The sequence below is a fragment of the Perca fluviatilis genome, chromosome 13 (assembly GCF_010015445.1).
Source record: "Perca fluviatilis chromosome 13, GENO_Pfluv_1.0, whole genome shotgun sequence".
Classification (NCBI taxonomy): Eukaryota; Metazoa; Chordata; class Actinopteri; order Perciformes; family Percidae; genus Perca; species Perca fluviatilis.
The window spans coordinates 31,993,890-32,011,978 of NC_053124.1; the positions used below are offsets into that span (position 1 = coordinate 31,993,890).

General features: G+C 40.3%; 1 protein-coding gene across 2 annotated transcripts; it reads left to right on the forward strand.

Annotated features, from left to right (window-relative positions):
- Window positions 1-1,111: 1,111 nt before the first annotated feature.
- LOC120571558 lies at window positions 1,112-9,791 on the forward strand. Of its 2 annotated transcripts, none has more exons than XR_005641241.1 (5): window positions 1,112-1,255; window positions 5,398-5,676; window positions 7,037-7,267; window positions 8,010-8,163; window positions 9,606-9,791. XR_005641241.1 is itself a non-coding variant. In XM_039820575.1 (5 exons), exons 1-4 carry the CDS (start codon window positions 1,201-1,203, stop codon window positions 7,571-7,573), a joined length of 612 nt encoding a protein of 203 aa, XP_039676509.1. In that variant the 5' UTR covers window positions 1,112-1,200; the 3' UTR covers window positions 7,574-7,604; window positions 9,606-9,791. The 2 variants fall into 2 exon arrangements, 1 of the variants encoding a protein (XP_039676509.1); XM_039820575.1 differs by lacking the exon at window positions 8,010-8,163 and adding an exon at window positions 7,527-7,604.
- Window positions 9,792-18,089: the final 8,298 nt, after the last annotated feature.

Genomic DNA, 18,089 nt, shown 5'->3' on the forward strand with positions numbered 1-18,089 from the left:
GGAACCGGTTTTCGGTACCCAACCCTAGTTAGGAGATGACTTAAGCTATCCTTACAATGGCCCTGCCATTACTGTGTTCGTGTAAATGTCCACGTTATTCTTAATCTATTGATACGTGTTCACGGAGACGTTTTTCTCGTTTTTACGTGTAACTGTCACGTTATTTTTTACGTGTAAATGTCACATTATTTTCTCGGGGAAAGGACGCCGGGAGGCGGCCGAAAAGGTCGCTCCATAAGCCGGGATGCGCCCGCGAGGCGGCCCACTGGGGACCCGCCGGGAGGCGGCCGAAAAAGACGCTCCATAAGCCGGGGCGCCAGCGAGCAGCCGCTTGAGGCGGACCGGCTGGGGACGCCACACAATAACGGGATGGCGGAGGTTGGGTTTAGGAAAAATCTTACGGGGAAAGGGCGCCTTAAACACCGGAGAAAGGGCGCCTTAAACGCCGGGAAAGGGCCTTAAACGCCGGAGAAACGGCTTTAAAGGGCTATACGTGCCGGAAAGGGCCTTTACACGCGCGGAAAGGGATGTAAACGCGCCGGAGAGCGCCACAGTAACACGCGGGACAAAACGCCACACGCAGGGACGCCATCCCCGGGAAACAAAACGCCGCAAACGGGACGCGATCCCCGCTCGCCCGGGTGAAAGTCCTGTATTGTTTGACCCATCCACCACCCCGACCAACCTCCCTACGCGGATTTTCGACTTTTTATATTACTCCCTACAATTTCGTTCTGTGGCCACGAAATATGCTTCCCATTGAAATACATTACTTCACATTTTCGTGTTGTCCACCACGTAAAAAACAACAAAAACGTCTCCGTGAACATGTATCAATAGATTCAAATAACGTCACATTTACACGAACTTCCATGAGACCGGGTTGCACTGCCGTGAGACCGGGTTGTGTGTAGTGTTGTACAGTGCATTGCTTTTAGTAACTGTATGAGCGAGTAGTTCATGAGAACAGCCTGATTTGAGTGAGTGTCTAGTTGTGGCACTCTATGAGTCGTGTAAAAAAATGAGAGGAAACATCAGCCTTCATTAACCACAGGAGGAAATAGAGGCAGGCATCAATATGAGACAACATTGTGGGTTTCTATTTGCACGCTACGCTCACTGACAGCGAGCAGCCGAGTTCCTGTTCTCACTTCAGATGAAAACTGTGATCACTGATCAGTCACGTCAGTCTGCGTGAGGATGAGGGTGAATATCTACCTGCTCGTCTTAGTGCTTGGCTATAAGGCCGCTGCAGGTAAGGACTTAATTTTTTTAATTAATCAATTCGGTCTCATCAGTTTTAAAAGATGATATTTGTAGTTCAACTCGAGAGATGCAACAGGTTGTAGTCGGTGTGAGGTTAACGTGTTGAGGGGAACTGCTTTAGAAAGTCTTGATCGTTCAACTACAGGCAATAAAGTTTTATTTCGCATTACGGAGCACGTAAACAAAATGTTCTAAACGTATGTCCTCATCTGTATATCTATACATCTGCCCATTGCACATACTGTATAGTTGTTGCATTCTACACTCAGCATATTCAGCTTTTTTGTATATAACAGTTTCTATTCATGTGTTTATTTCTTAGTAAGTGATGTTAATCCATTAAAAGTTTTTGTCAAATTGAGTGAATATCTCCTCAGGGTCACCTAGCTCTCCATTTTCTGTGCGCTGAAAAAAAAATGCGGTGATAATACAGAGCCCCGGCTGTGTGACTGGAAAAGGACGTGAATGAGCCACAAAGCATTGTTCCAGCCAATCAGCAACAGGCGGAGACAGTTGATGGTAGTTGGGGGAGGGGGGGAGAGGGGTGGCAGTATGTGAATGTGCCGGCTGCCCAGTAGTTATCTGTCTGTGAATCTGGGGGGGGGCGGTCGAGTTCAAATATCAACAATCTTTGTGCAGCATCACTTACTGCACCTTTAATGTTAAATGTTTGTTTGTGTATGTTTCCACCATTCACAAAGACATATTCCACGTAGGTGTGTCTGATTGTGGCAATAAAACCCTTTTCTGATTCTGATCTGCTCAGATATTGGCTGGTTACTTTGTCATTGTAGTGTGAAGATTGAAACTGTGAGTGACACAGAGTTTAATTATTTAAAGGTCAAAGTTAAACTTTGCGTTCAAAACTTGGAGGAAAATTGTGACAATGTTTTACTTTTAATGGAAGCCCATTGTGTTAGTTGGTAAAAAACAAAAAACATCTGAGGCACTCATAGTACTTTTTAAACCCTTTATTTAAAAGGTAATTTTAAGTTATTTTTCAACCTAGGCCCTATATGCCCATGCATTTGTGTCTAAGCAGAGATGGGAAGTAACGAAGTACAAATACTTCGTTACTGTACTTAAGTAGATTTTTCGGATATTTCTACTTTACTTTACTATTTTTTTTTTGTGGCGACTTTTTACTTTTACTCCTTACATTTTAACACGAATATCGGTACTTTCTACTCCTTACATTTTAAAAATTGGCTCGTTACTTTAGTTTTGTACAAGAGGTCTAATGTCGGAGAATAGCGCGGACACGCGCCTCACACCGCGAGCGGGCGCGTGCGCCACACAGAAAAAAAAGTGAGAAAAAAAGAAAGAGAGACTGCTGTCCGGAGGGCGATATTACGAATCCCACTATGGCCACGCCAAGACCCGCCCTTCAATAGCATTCACACACTACAATTGGCCAGGCGTCCATGCTTACACGTACAGGTCCTATCCCCTGACCAATCCCCTAACCCTAACCTTAACCACTCGAGGTGAAATGCCTAACCCTAACCAATCAAGCTGCTTCGTAGGGCGGGTCTTGGCGTGGCCATAGTGGGATTCGTAATTTTGCGTCCGGAGGATAATCAGTTGAGATGGTGTGTGTGCGTCCTTGAGAACTGTAAATCGTATAACTTATGTTGTCAGTTCATTTAAGCCTGTTGTTGTATTGGTCTATAGTTCCTGCACAGTTAAAGTAGGTTAGCTAGTGATTTAGTTGTTTGTGTTCTTCACCTGTTAGCTAGGTTTCACGTTGCTACACGCAACGTCATTCCCAAGCATCAAAAGAGAGAAGTTGTCCGTGAAGTTTGAAACCAGCATCAGCTTTAAATGCGGTCCTAATCTAGTCCTCACTAGCAAGTTTCAAATAATTTCACTGTTTTTTTACCGTTTTTGATCAATACCGAATTCAATTTAATTGGATGGGAATATACTGTAGGCTACGTTGCATGTAACGCACCACTACAAGACGACTCGACAGATTCGGCCGCATTCTGCATTCATTTGCGGCAAATAATTGCAGCTTGATGGTGGTAACGTTAGCACTAGTAGTATGGACGGCGACATGATTGAAAATGAAGAAAACAGAGATCCCAGAGATTAGGCAGACAAGCAGCAAGACATTCCCAATCATCCCTGGCCTTATCTGAGAGAGATGTTTGAGATAGGCTAGGAGGCATCAAGTATGACTCCTGGCCAATGTGCTGTGTAACTCTAAAAGTATGGGGAACTTCTTAATTAATCTATGTTTAGTAATTCATATTGTATCCTTTATTTTCTTTCTATATTTGAGCACACACACATGCATGTCGATTCCTTTAAATGTTAAGGGGACGATTAAAAAAGAGAAACTGGATCATTGAATTCATATCTTGCTACTCACATCTCATATCTTGTAACGTGTGTGGTCCAGGTAGCTTTGCATAAAAAGTGGTTGTCATTCGCAAGGCTACTTTTACTTTTATACTTTAAGTACATTTCAAAGCCTGTACTTTGTTACTTTTACTTAAGTAAAGAAGTTAAATCAGTACTTCTACTTTTACCAGAGTATTTTTTAACACAAGTATCTGTACTTCTACTTAAGTACGGGAAGTGAGTACTTTTGCCATCTCTGTGTCTAAGTGACTAATGTGAACAAAAATCTTTGAAATTGGTACAGGATTGAGCGAGAACGCTTTAACCGGCAGCCACAAACCGGGCTGCAAATGTAACCCTATGGGACAAATGTTCACCATCAGTTTGTGTCCACTAAAGGTTTTGCTGCTGATAGGCTCAGATTATTACTGTAGTAGTAGTAGTACTGTAATGTCTGACAACATTATGGAAAGGATTCCTACAGAGATAGACCTTTTTGTTAAAGAGTAACATCCTTTTTGTTGAACATGACTCCATGTAAATAAACATTACTATTATTAGCATGTATAGAACCAGCATATTTTCGCATGTAAATGGGTGAATTAAGGGTTTATTTCAACCAAAATGAAGTGGTGATTGTTGGATCATTAGAAAGACGAACCAAGATAGCTTTTCACAGTGTTATGTTGTTTCTTTTGACTTTGAATCAAGTGTGTGTTATGCTGATAAAAGCATTGATTATTTAAATGGAGTCTGGTGGGTTTGGTGATGGTGATTTCGGGGCTTTTTCATGTTAGACAAAAAGGATCTTACTCTTTAACAGGAAGGTCTATCTCTGTAGGGATCATTTCCATAATGTTGTCAGACACTGAAGCCCTATTCAAACAGGATTAGTAGAATTTTTACATGACAAATTACAGACATGGCCGATTCGCACGGGATAGGGCTTTAGAATAATAATCTGAGCCTGTCAGCAGCAAAAACAGCCCTATTAGTGGACGGAAACTGACAGTACGCAACTGCCCTTTAACGTTGCAATGCAACTTGTTTCGGTCTTGCCAATACTGGATCCATTTTAAAAAAAATGTTCCTATCAGTTATTAGACTGATTGAAGGTTGAAAAAGTTACCCTTTAATACATGGATAACCAAGACATTTTGACTCCATGGGTCTTCATCCGAATGTTTAGAGGAGCGTGGCTGCAACCTCCATTAAAAATATATATTCCTCTGTATCTTTAGTCTGACAATCTGTTTTAGTAAAGAAATCAATGTCTCAATCGATGAGTACTCGACTGATGTTGAGTCTGAGTGTGAAAACACTTTTGACTTATTTGCAATATTATTATATATTATTATATTCTATATTTGGGGTGGCAGTAGCTCAGTCCGTAGGGAGTTGGGTTGGGAGTCGGCTGGTTCAAATCCCCGTACGCACCGAAGTAGGGAGGTGGACGAGTAGCTTGATGCCAGATCACCTCCTGGGCAATGCCAAGGTGCTCTTGAGCAAGGCACTGACTGAATCCCCCCCAACCGCTCAGGGTGCCTGTTCAGCAGCCGCAACCCACTCACTCTCACATCTCTCCATTAGTGCACGCAAAGGACCTGAGAATGTGTGTGTGTGTGTGTGTGTGTGTGTGTGTGTGTGTGTGTGTGTGTATTTCAGGCCTGTGTGTAGTGTGTAATAACAATAGTGTAAATTATTATAAATTAATTAAATATTAGAAATGCTGACAATCTGAGAACAGATTCTTATTTATTGTAAATTTTGTTTCTTTTGCAGGAATAATCCATGAAATATTTGAAGAAAAGACACGGGTGTCTCTGCGATGTCCTCACTCTGTGGAGGGAGTCGTGACGTGGAGCAGAGAGAGGAATGGAGACAAAACTGACATACTGACATTTAATGGTGACAGAAATATAAAACACGTTGATGACCCGGGCAAACGATACGGTTCATTAGCTGATAAGACACTGTTCATTGTAAAAGCTGTCGTCTCAGACTCTGGAAGATACTTCTGTAACAATGAAGCAGCTGCAGATCTGACGGTGATCCCATCAGGTAACATCTAACTCCAATAAAATCATTCTGCTTTCTGTTTCTCTTCCTGCTTTTCAGAATCATGTCTCTAAGCTAAATGTTGAAAGAAAAAAAAAAAACTTTGATTAAAAAAATATGTTCTGGCCAACAGGTTCTCACACCCAACTCGTAAAATAAGGACGTTTGGTCAGGAGCCTTTCTCGTTCTTATTGACCGCCAAAGGTCTCCTTTAACGTGTCAAGTGAACGCGCTTGCCGTCCCTTTTGACGCGCTTGGTCGAGACTACTAAACGGTTATACACACCGTGACACGCGGGAAGGACGGGACGGTTGGGTTTAGGAAAGGGTCGTGGGTGGGCGTACGGTTCCGTGACACGCGGGAGGAAACAAAAAGGCGCGAAAAAACCGACTCTAACAAGCGTTACACACGGGACGCAAACCCAGGGTCTCCTGCGAGAAAGTCCGGTGTTTTGACCCATCCACCACCCCAACCAACCTCGTTACGCAGCGATTCTTCCTTATATACTGCTCGCTAAATCTTATCTAAGTTCGGGTGTCCCCGGTTCGTTACATAAATACGCTGAAGGGTGCCTTTTACGTCGCATCAGACGCTGACAGCCACTGCCCTAACGTCCTTATTTTACGAGTTCGGAATGAGAACGGGCTGTTCTGGCACAATAATGAAATTACATAATTCAAATGTAAATGCACCTTTTCTAACCTTTAATGGCAACTATTTTGTAAAGTATAATACAATCATTATTTATGTCTGAACAAGGATTTAAAATCAAGTTTTAAATTCATTGCACTGTGATTGGCAGGAATATTTACTTCCTGTATTTGAGGAGCTTTTTGGTGCAGCCTACATCTGCATGTCTGGGTTTAAGTGTTTAGTTTCAATTATAAAGATTTGAATGTGCGCAACAAACTATGAAATCAAACACATTATTTGTCTTAAAAAGTGCAAAAATTGTCAAACTCTGATCACATATCTGATTATTAATAGGCCTAATAATGTGACAAGACATTTAAACGTCATAGCACATGTTTAAACTGAGCTCCTCACAAAGGGAACAAGTGCTACAAAAACTTTGCTTACTCTTGAAAAATGGATCTGTTTAAATGAAGGACTAAATGCATTTATTATCATTATTATAATTTTAACAACATGGTGAAAGGGTCATCTTGTTCTTGTGTAGTCACATTTGGAAAGATCTCTCCTCTAAAACCTCATAAACATGGAGCACATTTTAAGTGAAAATAACCCTAAAACTCTTCAAATGGCCTCTGACTTTATACTGAACATGTGTAATACATTTATGACGGTTCATTATAAACATGAATCAATGTTTGTACTGACTCAGTATGTTTGTTGTGTTCAGGAACAACTCTAGTCCCTGCTTCAGAGAGGACCAGCATCACTCTGACATGTCCTCATGATGTCGGAGCATCACATGTTCCAACATGGACCAGAGACTCTGGTGGAATACCACTAAGAAGGTTTGATGTTTCCCCTGTTGACCAGACGTTGACTATAACAGACGTGCAGCCTGGTGACTCCGGACTTTACTACTGTGATGGAAAACCAGCTGTTTATCTGAATGTAATCAAAGGTAAGAAAAAGGAAATCAGAGAGAAACACAGAAATATGGGCGGAAGTAAACACATATTAAACAAACAAGACATGATGTGTCATTCAGTGAGCTTTAGATCTGTTGGTAGGTGATTTTTTTAGGGACAATAAACGTAATTTTTTTTACACTGACAGAAATAATACAGCCAGATTTGTTCTGGTATGGATATGTAGTAGGCTGGCGACGCTATTTGATTTACTTCAAACATCGGATGAAGTGATTCTTTTCTCTAATACAGATGACGCTGAACTGAGAACTGAGCCTTCTAGCATGCAGGCTAACTAACTAGCCAGGCAGCCGGCCGGACAATAAATTGGTAAAGTTTAACAACTTAATGTTTCATTTACACACTCTTGTAACAGCGTAGAAAAGCACAGTGCCCTGGCCAAATGAGTGACAAATTTGTTAGGCTCAGTTTCTGTAACTATAGTGAAAGCATGTTGGGTGGAATTAGCAAGCTAACATTAGCTAACGTTAATAACTATCCTTCAAGCTACCAAAACAAGCTAAGTAACTAACTTTATAACGCTAACATAGTGGACTCGTGAAAAAGTGCACAATTTCTTTGTCATGACTAATTAATGATTGACTCAGCATCATCTGTATTAGGGCTGTTGGAACGAATTCCGAAAGTCGAATATAATTCAAATAGTACAAAAAATCAATACTATTCGAATGCTGAAATTACCATTCAAATGTGATTTTTTTTTTTTTGAAATAGGTTGGCTAACGTTGGCTAATCTCCCTCTTCTCATGTCACGTCTGATGAACAATAAGTTACGGGAGTGAGAAACACAAGGCATTGTGAGCTAACGTTACGTAACATTAGTACAAGGGGGAGTGACAGGCTGCAGCTGGAAATCAGAAGAAAAATGGTAAAATTGTTTTAACATGACTTTAAAATCGACATCCACCAAGCCAAAATGCTTATGTTATCATTAGTTAGCTTAGCTGGGAGATTCATGGAGACAGCTAAAGTTAATGTTAGCTGCCCTACAGCTGACTTCGTATATCACCTTCTAACAGCTGGATTCACAATCACAGTAACGTGACAATCTGCAAGAAACAGGTTGCTTTTAAATCACTAAAATAGTAGTGACATCACCGTTTGGCTTAGCTATCAATGCCGTTAGCATCGTGGCTAACACTATTGTTACGTAGTTTATGACAAATCGTTTCGGTTGTGCTTTCCAACATGATGTCATTGTGCTAACTGAGCACCGTTAGCCTTTACAACAGAGCCGCTTCAATACGCTTGTTAGATAATGTTTCATTACAGAGTTCTCTGTTGATTTGTGTTTGTCACTGTGTGCTTGTGGTGGAAAATAATGTAAACAGAGAGCGTCGTGCCAGAAATGCAATGCGCCATGACGTAGGCCAGGCTGATGTTGGAAGTCCCTCTAGTGGACAGAACGTGTAACAACTACCACATGCTTATAGTGACATTAACGACGCATAAGCCTGCGTAGTGTAGTACATATTTATAACAGGCTGCATATGAGCATTAAATATTCAAATATTAAAAAAAATAACAAATGGAATTTGAATGGTATTATTGACTGACAACTCTGTTCTGTATTAGAGAAAATAATCACTTCATCTGATGTTTAACGTGAGTAAAACAGCCTTGCCGGTGTTCTTACTGGCCAGATTCATTCTCTCCCATGAGTCCAACCGGGCTTTTATTCTGAGTACAGTTAAAGTAAAGGAAGAAACCAAGCAGTGGACCAAACCACTGTGAGGCAAGGGAGGGGGGACTCAAAATGTTTCTAAACTTAAAAAGCATTTTGTTGCCCTTTATGCGTTTATACTGATTTACCGCTTACACAATTATTTGAAGTATATAATATTTACAATACACAGCGTGGTTTCTAATGATATTTTAAGGGGGGGGGGCAGCCCTAAGATGGGGTGGGTCTCGACCCCCCCGTGATTTCCGCCTATGGCTGTCCTCCTCTCTACCGTCTTTATGCTAAGCTAAGCTAACAGGCTGTGGCTTCATATTTACCGGACAGACATAAGAATGCTATCTATTGTCTCTATTTCTTTGAATAGAAACTGCTGAAAAATAACCACAAGCAAGAGGCCAGGTTAAACGCTGCCTTCACACGGAACTTTGAGGTTAATTGTATTTTAAAACGTGACAAGTCAAGCAAACAACATCCTCTGCAAGCCGTGAGAACACTTTGCAAAATGACGGACCACAGAGAGTTCATAGCCTGTCAACCATTTCAAACTGAGTGTACAATCTTAGCAGCACTTTCTGTAGTAAAGTATGTTCATGCTCTATCTCTCGGTTGTCTTTCTTGCTCTGAAGGTAACATGGCACCACGCACAAAACCACAACCACAACAACCACAACCACAAGGACAAACCCAACAACCCCAACAACAACAACCTCGACAACAGCAACAACAACCCGGACAACAACAACAACCCCGACAACAGCAACAACAAGACAAACATCAGCAGCACTTCCTCCAACAGAAGCAGAAGTAACAACTGTACCATCAACTCCACCTCGGACTGATAAAGATACGACGATAACAAAGAAACAAAAAAACAAGAAGAAGAGTAAGATGAAACAGATCTTCATATGAAATTAAATGGATGAAACAGGGTTTAACCTGAAAGAGCATGTAAAATAAATACTGTACTATGTATTCCTCTGCCACACACAGAAGGTAAAAAGACAACAACAACAAGGACAAACCCAACAACGGCAACAACAACCCCGACAACAACAACAGCAACAGCAACAACAGGAAATACAACAGGTAACACTTCCACCAACGCAGGTAACTGGACAGGACAGAATCAAAGTTTACAACAAATACGATGCAACCATCATAGTTAGGAGGCCTGTACAATGAAGCAGGATTTGGTGTTAACGAGCTAACTTAAGGTTCAACCCAGGGTTTTCTGTACCACGACTGTGGATTAGTTGTTACCGGGTTCAATCGCCGTGGTTAACTTATGCTGAAAACCTAACCTGGTCAGGAGCAGGTTATGTTGGAGATTAGAGATCAACCGGTGTAAAAGCCCCGCCTACTGACCAATCAATACTCGATTGATAACGGCGTCACTGTTCTTAGGATCGAAGTCAGGCTCCGGAGGGAGGGGGGGGGGGGGGGGGGGGGGGGGGGGGGGGGGGGGGGGGGGGGGGGGGGGGGGGGGGGGGGGGGGGGGGGGGGGGGGTATCTAAAAAAAAAAAAAAAAAAAAAAAAAAAAAAAAAAAAAAAAAAAAAAAAAAAAAAAAAAAAAAAAAAAAAAAAAAAAAAAAAAAAAAAAAAAAAAAAAAAAAAAAAAAAAAAAAAAAAAAAAAAAAAAAAAAAAAAAAAAAAAAAAAAAAAAAAAAAAAAAAAAAAAAAAAAAAAAAAAAAAAAAAAAAAAAAAAAAAAAAAAAAAAAAAAAAAAATAGTACAGGCCAAAAGTTTGGACACACCTTCTCATTCAAATGCGTTTCCTTTTATTTTCATGACTATTTACATTGTAGATTCTCACTGAAGGCATCAAAACTATGAATGAACACATATGGAATTATGTTTTTAACAAAAAAGTGTGAAATAATTGAAAACATGTCTTAGATTCTTCAAAGTAGCCAACCTTTGCTTTTTTATTAATAAGGTAAAAAGTTCCACTAATTAACCCTGACAAGGCACACCTGTGAAGGTAAAACCATTTCAGGTGACTACCTCATGAAGCTTATTGAGAGAACACCAAGGGTTTGCAGAGTTATCAAAAAAAGCAAAGGGTGGCTACTTTGAAGAATCTAAAATATAAGACATTTTTTCAGTTATTTCCAGAGATGGCAAAAGTACTCACTTCCCGTACTTAAGTAGAAGTACAGATACTTGTGTTAAAAAATACTCTGGTAAAAGTAGAAGTACTGATTTAACTTCTTTATTTAAGTAAAAGTAACAAAGTACAGGCTTTGAAATGTACTTAAAGTATAAAAGTAAAAGTAGCCTTGCGAATGACAACCACTTTTTATGCAAAGCTACCTGGACCACACACGTTACAAGATATGAGATGTGAGTAGCAAGATATGAATTCAATGATCCAGTTTCTCTTTTTTAATCGTCCCCTTAACATTTAAAGGAATCGACATGCATGTGTGTGTGCTCAAATATAGAAAGAAAATAAAGGATTCAATATGAATTACTAAACATAGATTAATTAAGAAGTTCCCCATACTTTTAGAGTTACACAGCACATTGGCCAGGAGTCATACTTGATGCCTCCTAGCCTATCTCAAACATCTCTCTCAGATAAGGCCAGGGATGATTGGGAATGTCTTGCTGCTTGTCTGCCTAATCTCTGGGATCTCTGTTTTCTTCATTTCCAATCATGTCGCCGTCCATACTACTAGTGCTAACGTTACCACCATCAAGCTGCAATTATTTGCCGCAAATGAATGCAGAATGCGGCCGAATCTGTCGAGTCGTCTTGTAGTGGTGCGTTACATGCAACGTAGCCTACAGTATATTCCCATCCAATTAAATTGAATTCGGTATTGATCACGTGAAAAATAATAACGGTAACTCCAGTGAAATTATTTGAAACTTGCTAGTGAGGACTAGATTAGGACCGCATTTAAAGCTGATGCTGGTTTCAAACTTCGCCCCCCCCCCCCAGGTGTGTCTGTAAAACACGGACAACTTCTCTCTTTTGATGCTTGGGAATGACGTTGCGTGTAGCAACGTGAAACCTAGCTAACAGGTGAAGAACACAAACAACTAAATCACTAGCTAACCTACTTTAACTGTGCAGGAACTATAGACCAATACAACAACAGGCTTACATGAACTGACAACATAAGTTATACGACTTACAGTTCTCAAGGACGCACACACACCATCTCAACTGATTATCCTCCGGACAGCAGTCTCTCTTTCTTTTTTTCTCACTTTTTTTTCTGTGTGGCGCACGCGCCCGCTCGCGGTGTGAGGCGCGTGTCCGCGCTATTCTCCGACATTACGACCTCTTGTACAAAACTAAAGTAACGAGCCAATTTTTAAAATGTAAGGAGTAGAAAGTACCGATATTCGTGTTAAAATGTAAGGAGTAAAAGTAAAAAGTCGCCACAAAAAAAAATAGTAAAGTAAAGTAGAAATATCCGAAAAATCTACTTAAGTACAGTAACGAAGTATTTGTACTTCGTTACTTCCCATCTCTGGTTATTTCACACTTTTTTGTTAAGTACATAATTCCATATGTGTTCATTCATAGTTTTGATGCCTTCAGTGAGAATCTACAATGTAAATAGTCATGAAAATAAAGAAACACATTGAATGAGAAGGTGTGTCCAAACTTTTGGCCTGTACTGTGTATATATATATATATATATATATTAATGGTAGGGAATTACATATCGGTTATTTGTCGGCTTCTTGAGCTGTGTGTCACCAATGCTCACATCGGTTTGAATTATGTTTTTATATATTTTATTTGCTTCCCACTGCCAGGGTTACAACTGAAATAATAGGCTAAAGCAACAACAGTTTATGGAAAGCACAAGTGTAATTGTGGTGGATTTGTGAGGACTATGGTCAACTGCTCCTCAGATCTCTGCAGGGTAAATCCAGACAGCTAGCTAGACTATCTGTCCAATCTGAGTTTTCTGTTGCACGACTAAAACAACCTTTGAACGTACACATGTTCCACCAAAACAACACTTTTTTGCAGAGGCACCATGGCTCCATCCAGCACTTAGCGCCGCCCAAGAAGATTGTGATTGGACTAGCCAGACCCTCCTCCGCGTTGTAGTCGGTTCCCAGTGGACTTCTCTAGCAAGTTTTGTCTTTAAGCTTTTTGAGTGTTATTAATTTATTATGTGCTCTAGCTTTTCCAACGTTTTCAATACAGACATGTAAATAATAACTAGGGAACAGATTTTTGGGGTTTGGCCGAATACCGAATCCACTGGTTAAGATTCTGCTGAATCATAAACCGTACCTGAAGTTGCTGCATTTTGGCTGCTGTCTGTAGATTCCTTCATGCACAACTTTTATTCTTTCGGATGTTTCATATCAAATGTTGTAACAGTGGCGATGTTGTGTATTGTTTGGGATCCTTGCGACAACGAGACAAATTGGCATTGCAAATTGAACATGTAGCTGGACTTGAATGGCCTTCTTTTGGCTGAAAGTACTGCCAAACAACAACTTTTTCTACTCACGAGTTCCATTTTCACTTTCTCACAGCCTATTGCGTTGAACGCTCCACCTACGTAAACACCTTCCCGTCATCAATGGCGGCGTCATTACGTCGACCAGCGTAGCGCGCCTACTGCAAGCGTAGGGTTTGATTCGGTGGAAAAAAAATTCTAAGGTTCGGCAGAAACTGAACCTCGTCAAAAAGCGCAATATTCTGCCAAATCCGAAGCCGATTCCTGGATTCGGTGCATTCCTAATAATGATGGTCAAAAATGAGGCAAAATTGCATTATTGTAAATTGAAAAACATAACATTTTCTTGAGGGAATGTGCACTTAAGTCTTCCACAAACCTAGAGAAAACACTGGTTTAGAGGGGATGTTAATGTGACCAATGATGGACGCAGCTTTCCTGTACACAGCTGAACTGTAAAGGTTTTTTATCTTTCGTGCTGTTCTGACAATCGCAGAAAAAAACATTACAAAGTTTAAAGTCCAAACCAGAGGGAGCTATTACTCTCTCTCTATCCGGCTTGCATACACTTTCTCCAGGATGTTCTGACTGTCCCCAAACTCTGTCTTATGGAATCAACATTGTCAGTGAAACTCAATCAGTCGTCCAATACGTGTAGCTGAGGAGGGTCTGATTCTGAATGGTTCTTGTCTTCCAGAGACTCCTTATCCGTGGCAGATGTGTGTTCGCGGTGATCGGATCCCTCTATTTAATCATCATGATCAGCATCACCGCCCCACCTGGAGGAAGTAGTGTACACTTTAATCCTCCGCAGTTCTTTCATAATACTCTTCAATGAAGTCATGTTCAGAAACTCAAAACATTCTATTACGTTTTTTTTTTATTTTGAAAAAAACTTTGCTCATAATATCAGAAATAACTTCAACAGTTAAGGATTTATAACTCCAATGCACAGGCGTAATTTACAGGGGGGATGGGGGGGGTATTACAACGTCCCCCCCAATAATCAAAACTGGCTAGTGCACCCCCCCAAAAAACTAAAAAAACTCAAATTATAATTTCCATTACATAATTACACATAAAAAGACTTTGCAGCATAGCCATGTTCCAGAAAGGTTCATGAGAATGCAGAAAATGAAGTGTTTCTGTTTGACGCTCAAAATTTCAATTTGACTCCATATTTGGAATCTCAAAGCCCCCAATGTTGGACCCAAAGTTACGCCCTTGCTTCAATGTACAGTGTTCTATGAACTGTTGCTGCTATTATCACACATCTTTGTCCCAGTAGGTTTTTGAGATATTCTGCAAACAAACAAACAGACCAATTTGGAAGTCATGTATAACCATAAACATGTATCTAATAATTACCATAACCAGAGGTGATTCCAGGATTTTTTAAGTGGGGTGGCACAGAGGGGAACAATAATCAGTAAGGGGGGCCCAGAGGAGGGGCATTTTATCAGAATACAGCATAGAAAATCTGGTTAGTAATATAGGAAATATTGGATAGGATAGAACAGCATAATGTAATTCTTCTAAATATAACATCACATTCATTATTAAATTAATTTGTCATGTGACAAGGGCTGGGAAGATTGGCAGAACAGGCAGCCAAGTGTCATCCAATGGAAGTCTCAATTGTCAGATTGACAGCACTCTAGACCAATGGATTGAGGGAGGGCAATCATATTTCAGGGGGGGCTGTTCCACCCCATGTACCCCTTCTAGCCCCACCCCCTGCCATAAATGCTGTTTTACATGTTGACATTGACTGAAAAGTTGTATGAAAACATCACGTCCATGTTTATTTTCTCTCTTTTGCAGCTCGACAAACAGAAGCGACACACAGCAGAAACAGGAAGTGATGTCTGATCCTCCATCACGCAGAAACGAGAACAGTAAAAACTCAACTGTCATCGGCGTTCATCCTCATTCAGTCCAACAGAAACCAGTCCTCCTGCTGCTTTCTACACAATGACGACTACAGAAACTACTGTTACTTCTTCTACCATTGATGTTCTGCAGCAACTAGAACCAAACGGGGGAAACAATGTAATAGTTGAACTGTAATGACCTGTTTGTATTGACCTGCCTGAAAAAATAATGGACAAAACCTCCAGGCCTAAAAAAGTGAAGCCAAAGATGAAGTGACTTAAAGCTGCATTCTCTCCAGCAGGGGGCGACTCCACTGGCTTCAAAATGAAGTCTGTTTTCATAGAAGTCTATGAGAAAATGAGCCTATTTCTCACTTTCTTTGTTTATATCAGTAAACATTTTCATAGAGTTTATGGTCTCAATCGCTAGTCTCAAGTATTCTTCCATACAGCATGATGTTCATTTAGTAAATTATGGTTGCATTTATTTTAAAATAGACGATAAAGCAGAGGATGCTTCAGGACCTGCCAATCAGGAAAGAGGCTTAGCGATGCTAACCATGCTAACACTGTGGACCTGCACTTGTTTTTGTGTTTTCACCTTAATATTAATCATCAAAATGAACTGGCCATGTGCGGTTTTACAAAACCAAGATGGCGACGTCTGTATTGCCAAACTCGAGGCTTCTTAACAACAGTCCACAAACCAAATGCAGTCCACAAACCAACATCACCGATGCTAGATCTGTTACCTTTGCAGTCTCTGGTTAAAATTCAAAATGTACAGTTCATACGTGTAACAAAGCATTTTTTTTTCTTTGTATGGGGTTACATTTGTGCCAATAGTCACATGCGCTCTGTCGGACTGTACATGTGACGAACATTTCACTGTGTCAATCATAGGCGTTGATTTCGTGGGGGATGCAGGAGATATGTCCCTCCTCAATATTTTCCCTCCTTAAAAATATGAAAGACAACACCAAAAGAGGTAAAGAATAACTGTTTAACCCTTCGCGAGCCGTGTGTTAGCACGTGAGGAAAATCGGCATCTCCGATTCATATTTTAATCATTTTACAGCCATAAGAGCTGCAGACTTACCGTCTTTTCCAGCTAAACGCTAACACTCTGGCTGTCACGGTGGTGTCTTTGGTGTCTTTGTAGCCCCTACAGGAGGTTTTCGGAGTCTTTGAGCAATAAATCCCATGATGCTTTGGGGGACGCTTGTTTTTTGTCTTGTAAACCAGTGGAAGGCAGGTCCGTTACACATTAGGACCATATAAGGCCGGCAATACGTCATCCGAGGGAGAACAAAGATTGTTTATTATGAGGAGAGATCACTCAAAGTCAGAATAGTAAGATGTGACCAAAGATAGTCTATTACCATTCTAAACCGTTCTACAGAGAAGAATGGCATCACTGTTTTGAGTTTTGGCATAAGTTTTGGCCATTTTTGAAGAAATGTAAATAGTTTGTCTGTACAGTTTCATTATGTTTATTTTTTGCACTGGATGACTCCAAATATATATGAGAACTGTTTTAGACAACACAAATGCTTGTGTAGCATTGCTGTGTGTGATATCAATAAATATGACTTGATTATTGGCATAAGTGAATGTCATGAGGGCAAAAACGCCTGGACTTTTATTTGAAAGATATTTTGTCAACTGTATCAGTTATGTTTATTTTTTTCACTGTTTGACTCCTAATACATATGAGAACTATTTTAGACAGGAAATTGGCTTAGCTTTTATTGCTGTGTGTGTGATATGAATACATATCTGTGAGATTCAATTTCTGTTTTATTTATTTATTTGTCTTTATGGTCCTAGAACCTTTTTTAATTCAAGTGACCTCACTGCAGCACAAATCTTCTAATAGCCCAGCTTGTTCTGAAAAGAATATTTTATTGATTGACTGCATAACAGGGTTGATGTTTACAAGATTTTTTAAGAAAATTAAACCAGACAGACCATGAGTTGTCAAAAAGGGTGCAGAGGGTTAATACAACAACAAAGTGAACAATACAGGAGATAACTTAATGTTAATAATAATAATTTCATTTATGTAAAGAAAAGACATTTCCAGCATGAATTGATGCCAAAAAGACACAAATTGTTGCATAAAAATTCACCACAATGCCGGAAATTAAGTGTTTGATGCTCAAAACTTTATGGGGGAGGACCCCCAGGCCCTCATAGATACAATGTGTCTCTCTCAATGTTTAAACCAAACCTATGCCCTTGGTGTCAATTTAACTTTAAATTGTAGTTCTCTTGTCTTGTTGTGCTTCCTGTCTGCGGTCCAGCACACAGACACAGGAACATGTGTATGTTCAAAAGTTGTTTTAGTCGTGGCATTTCTTTAAACCAATCACAATCGTCTTGCGGCACTAAGCGCCAGACGGAGCCACGCGGTGCCTGTGCAAAATAGCCTCGGGGAAGGAACTTGTTTTAGTGGAACATGTGTACGCTCAAAAGTTGTTTTAGTCGGAAACAGAAAACTCAGATTGGACGGATAGTCTAGCTAGCTGTCTGGATTTACCCTGTAGAGATCTGAGGAGCAGTTAACCATAGTCCTCAGAAATCCACCGGAGGTTAGAACGCCAACACAAAGAAAGAGGAAGGTAACGGACATCTGGCTGAAAATGAGGGACATCCGGGAATTTGGCAGCGGCACATGAACAGTCCTGTAAATTAAACGTCGTCGATATAGGCTAGACAAAAGGTGAATACAGGTGCAGCAACCATGGGCAGTATGAGAAAAAAATTATTTTATTATACCATGTAAATATGTTTT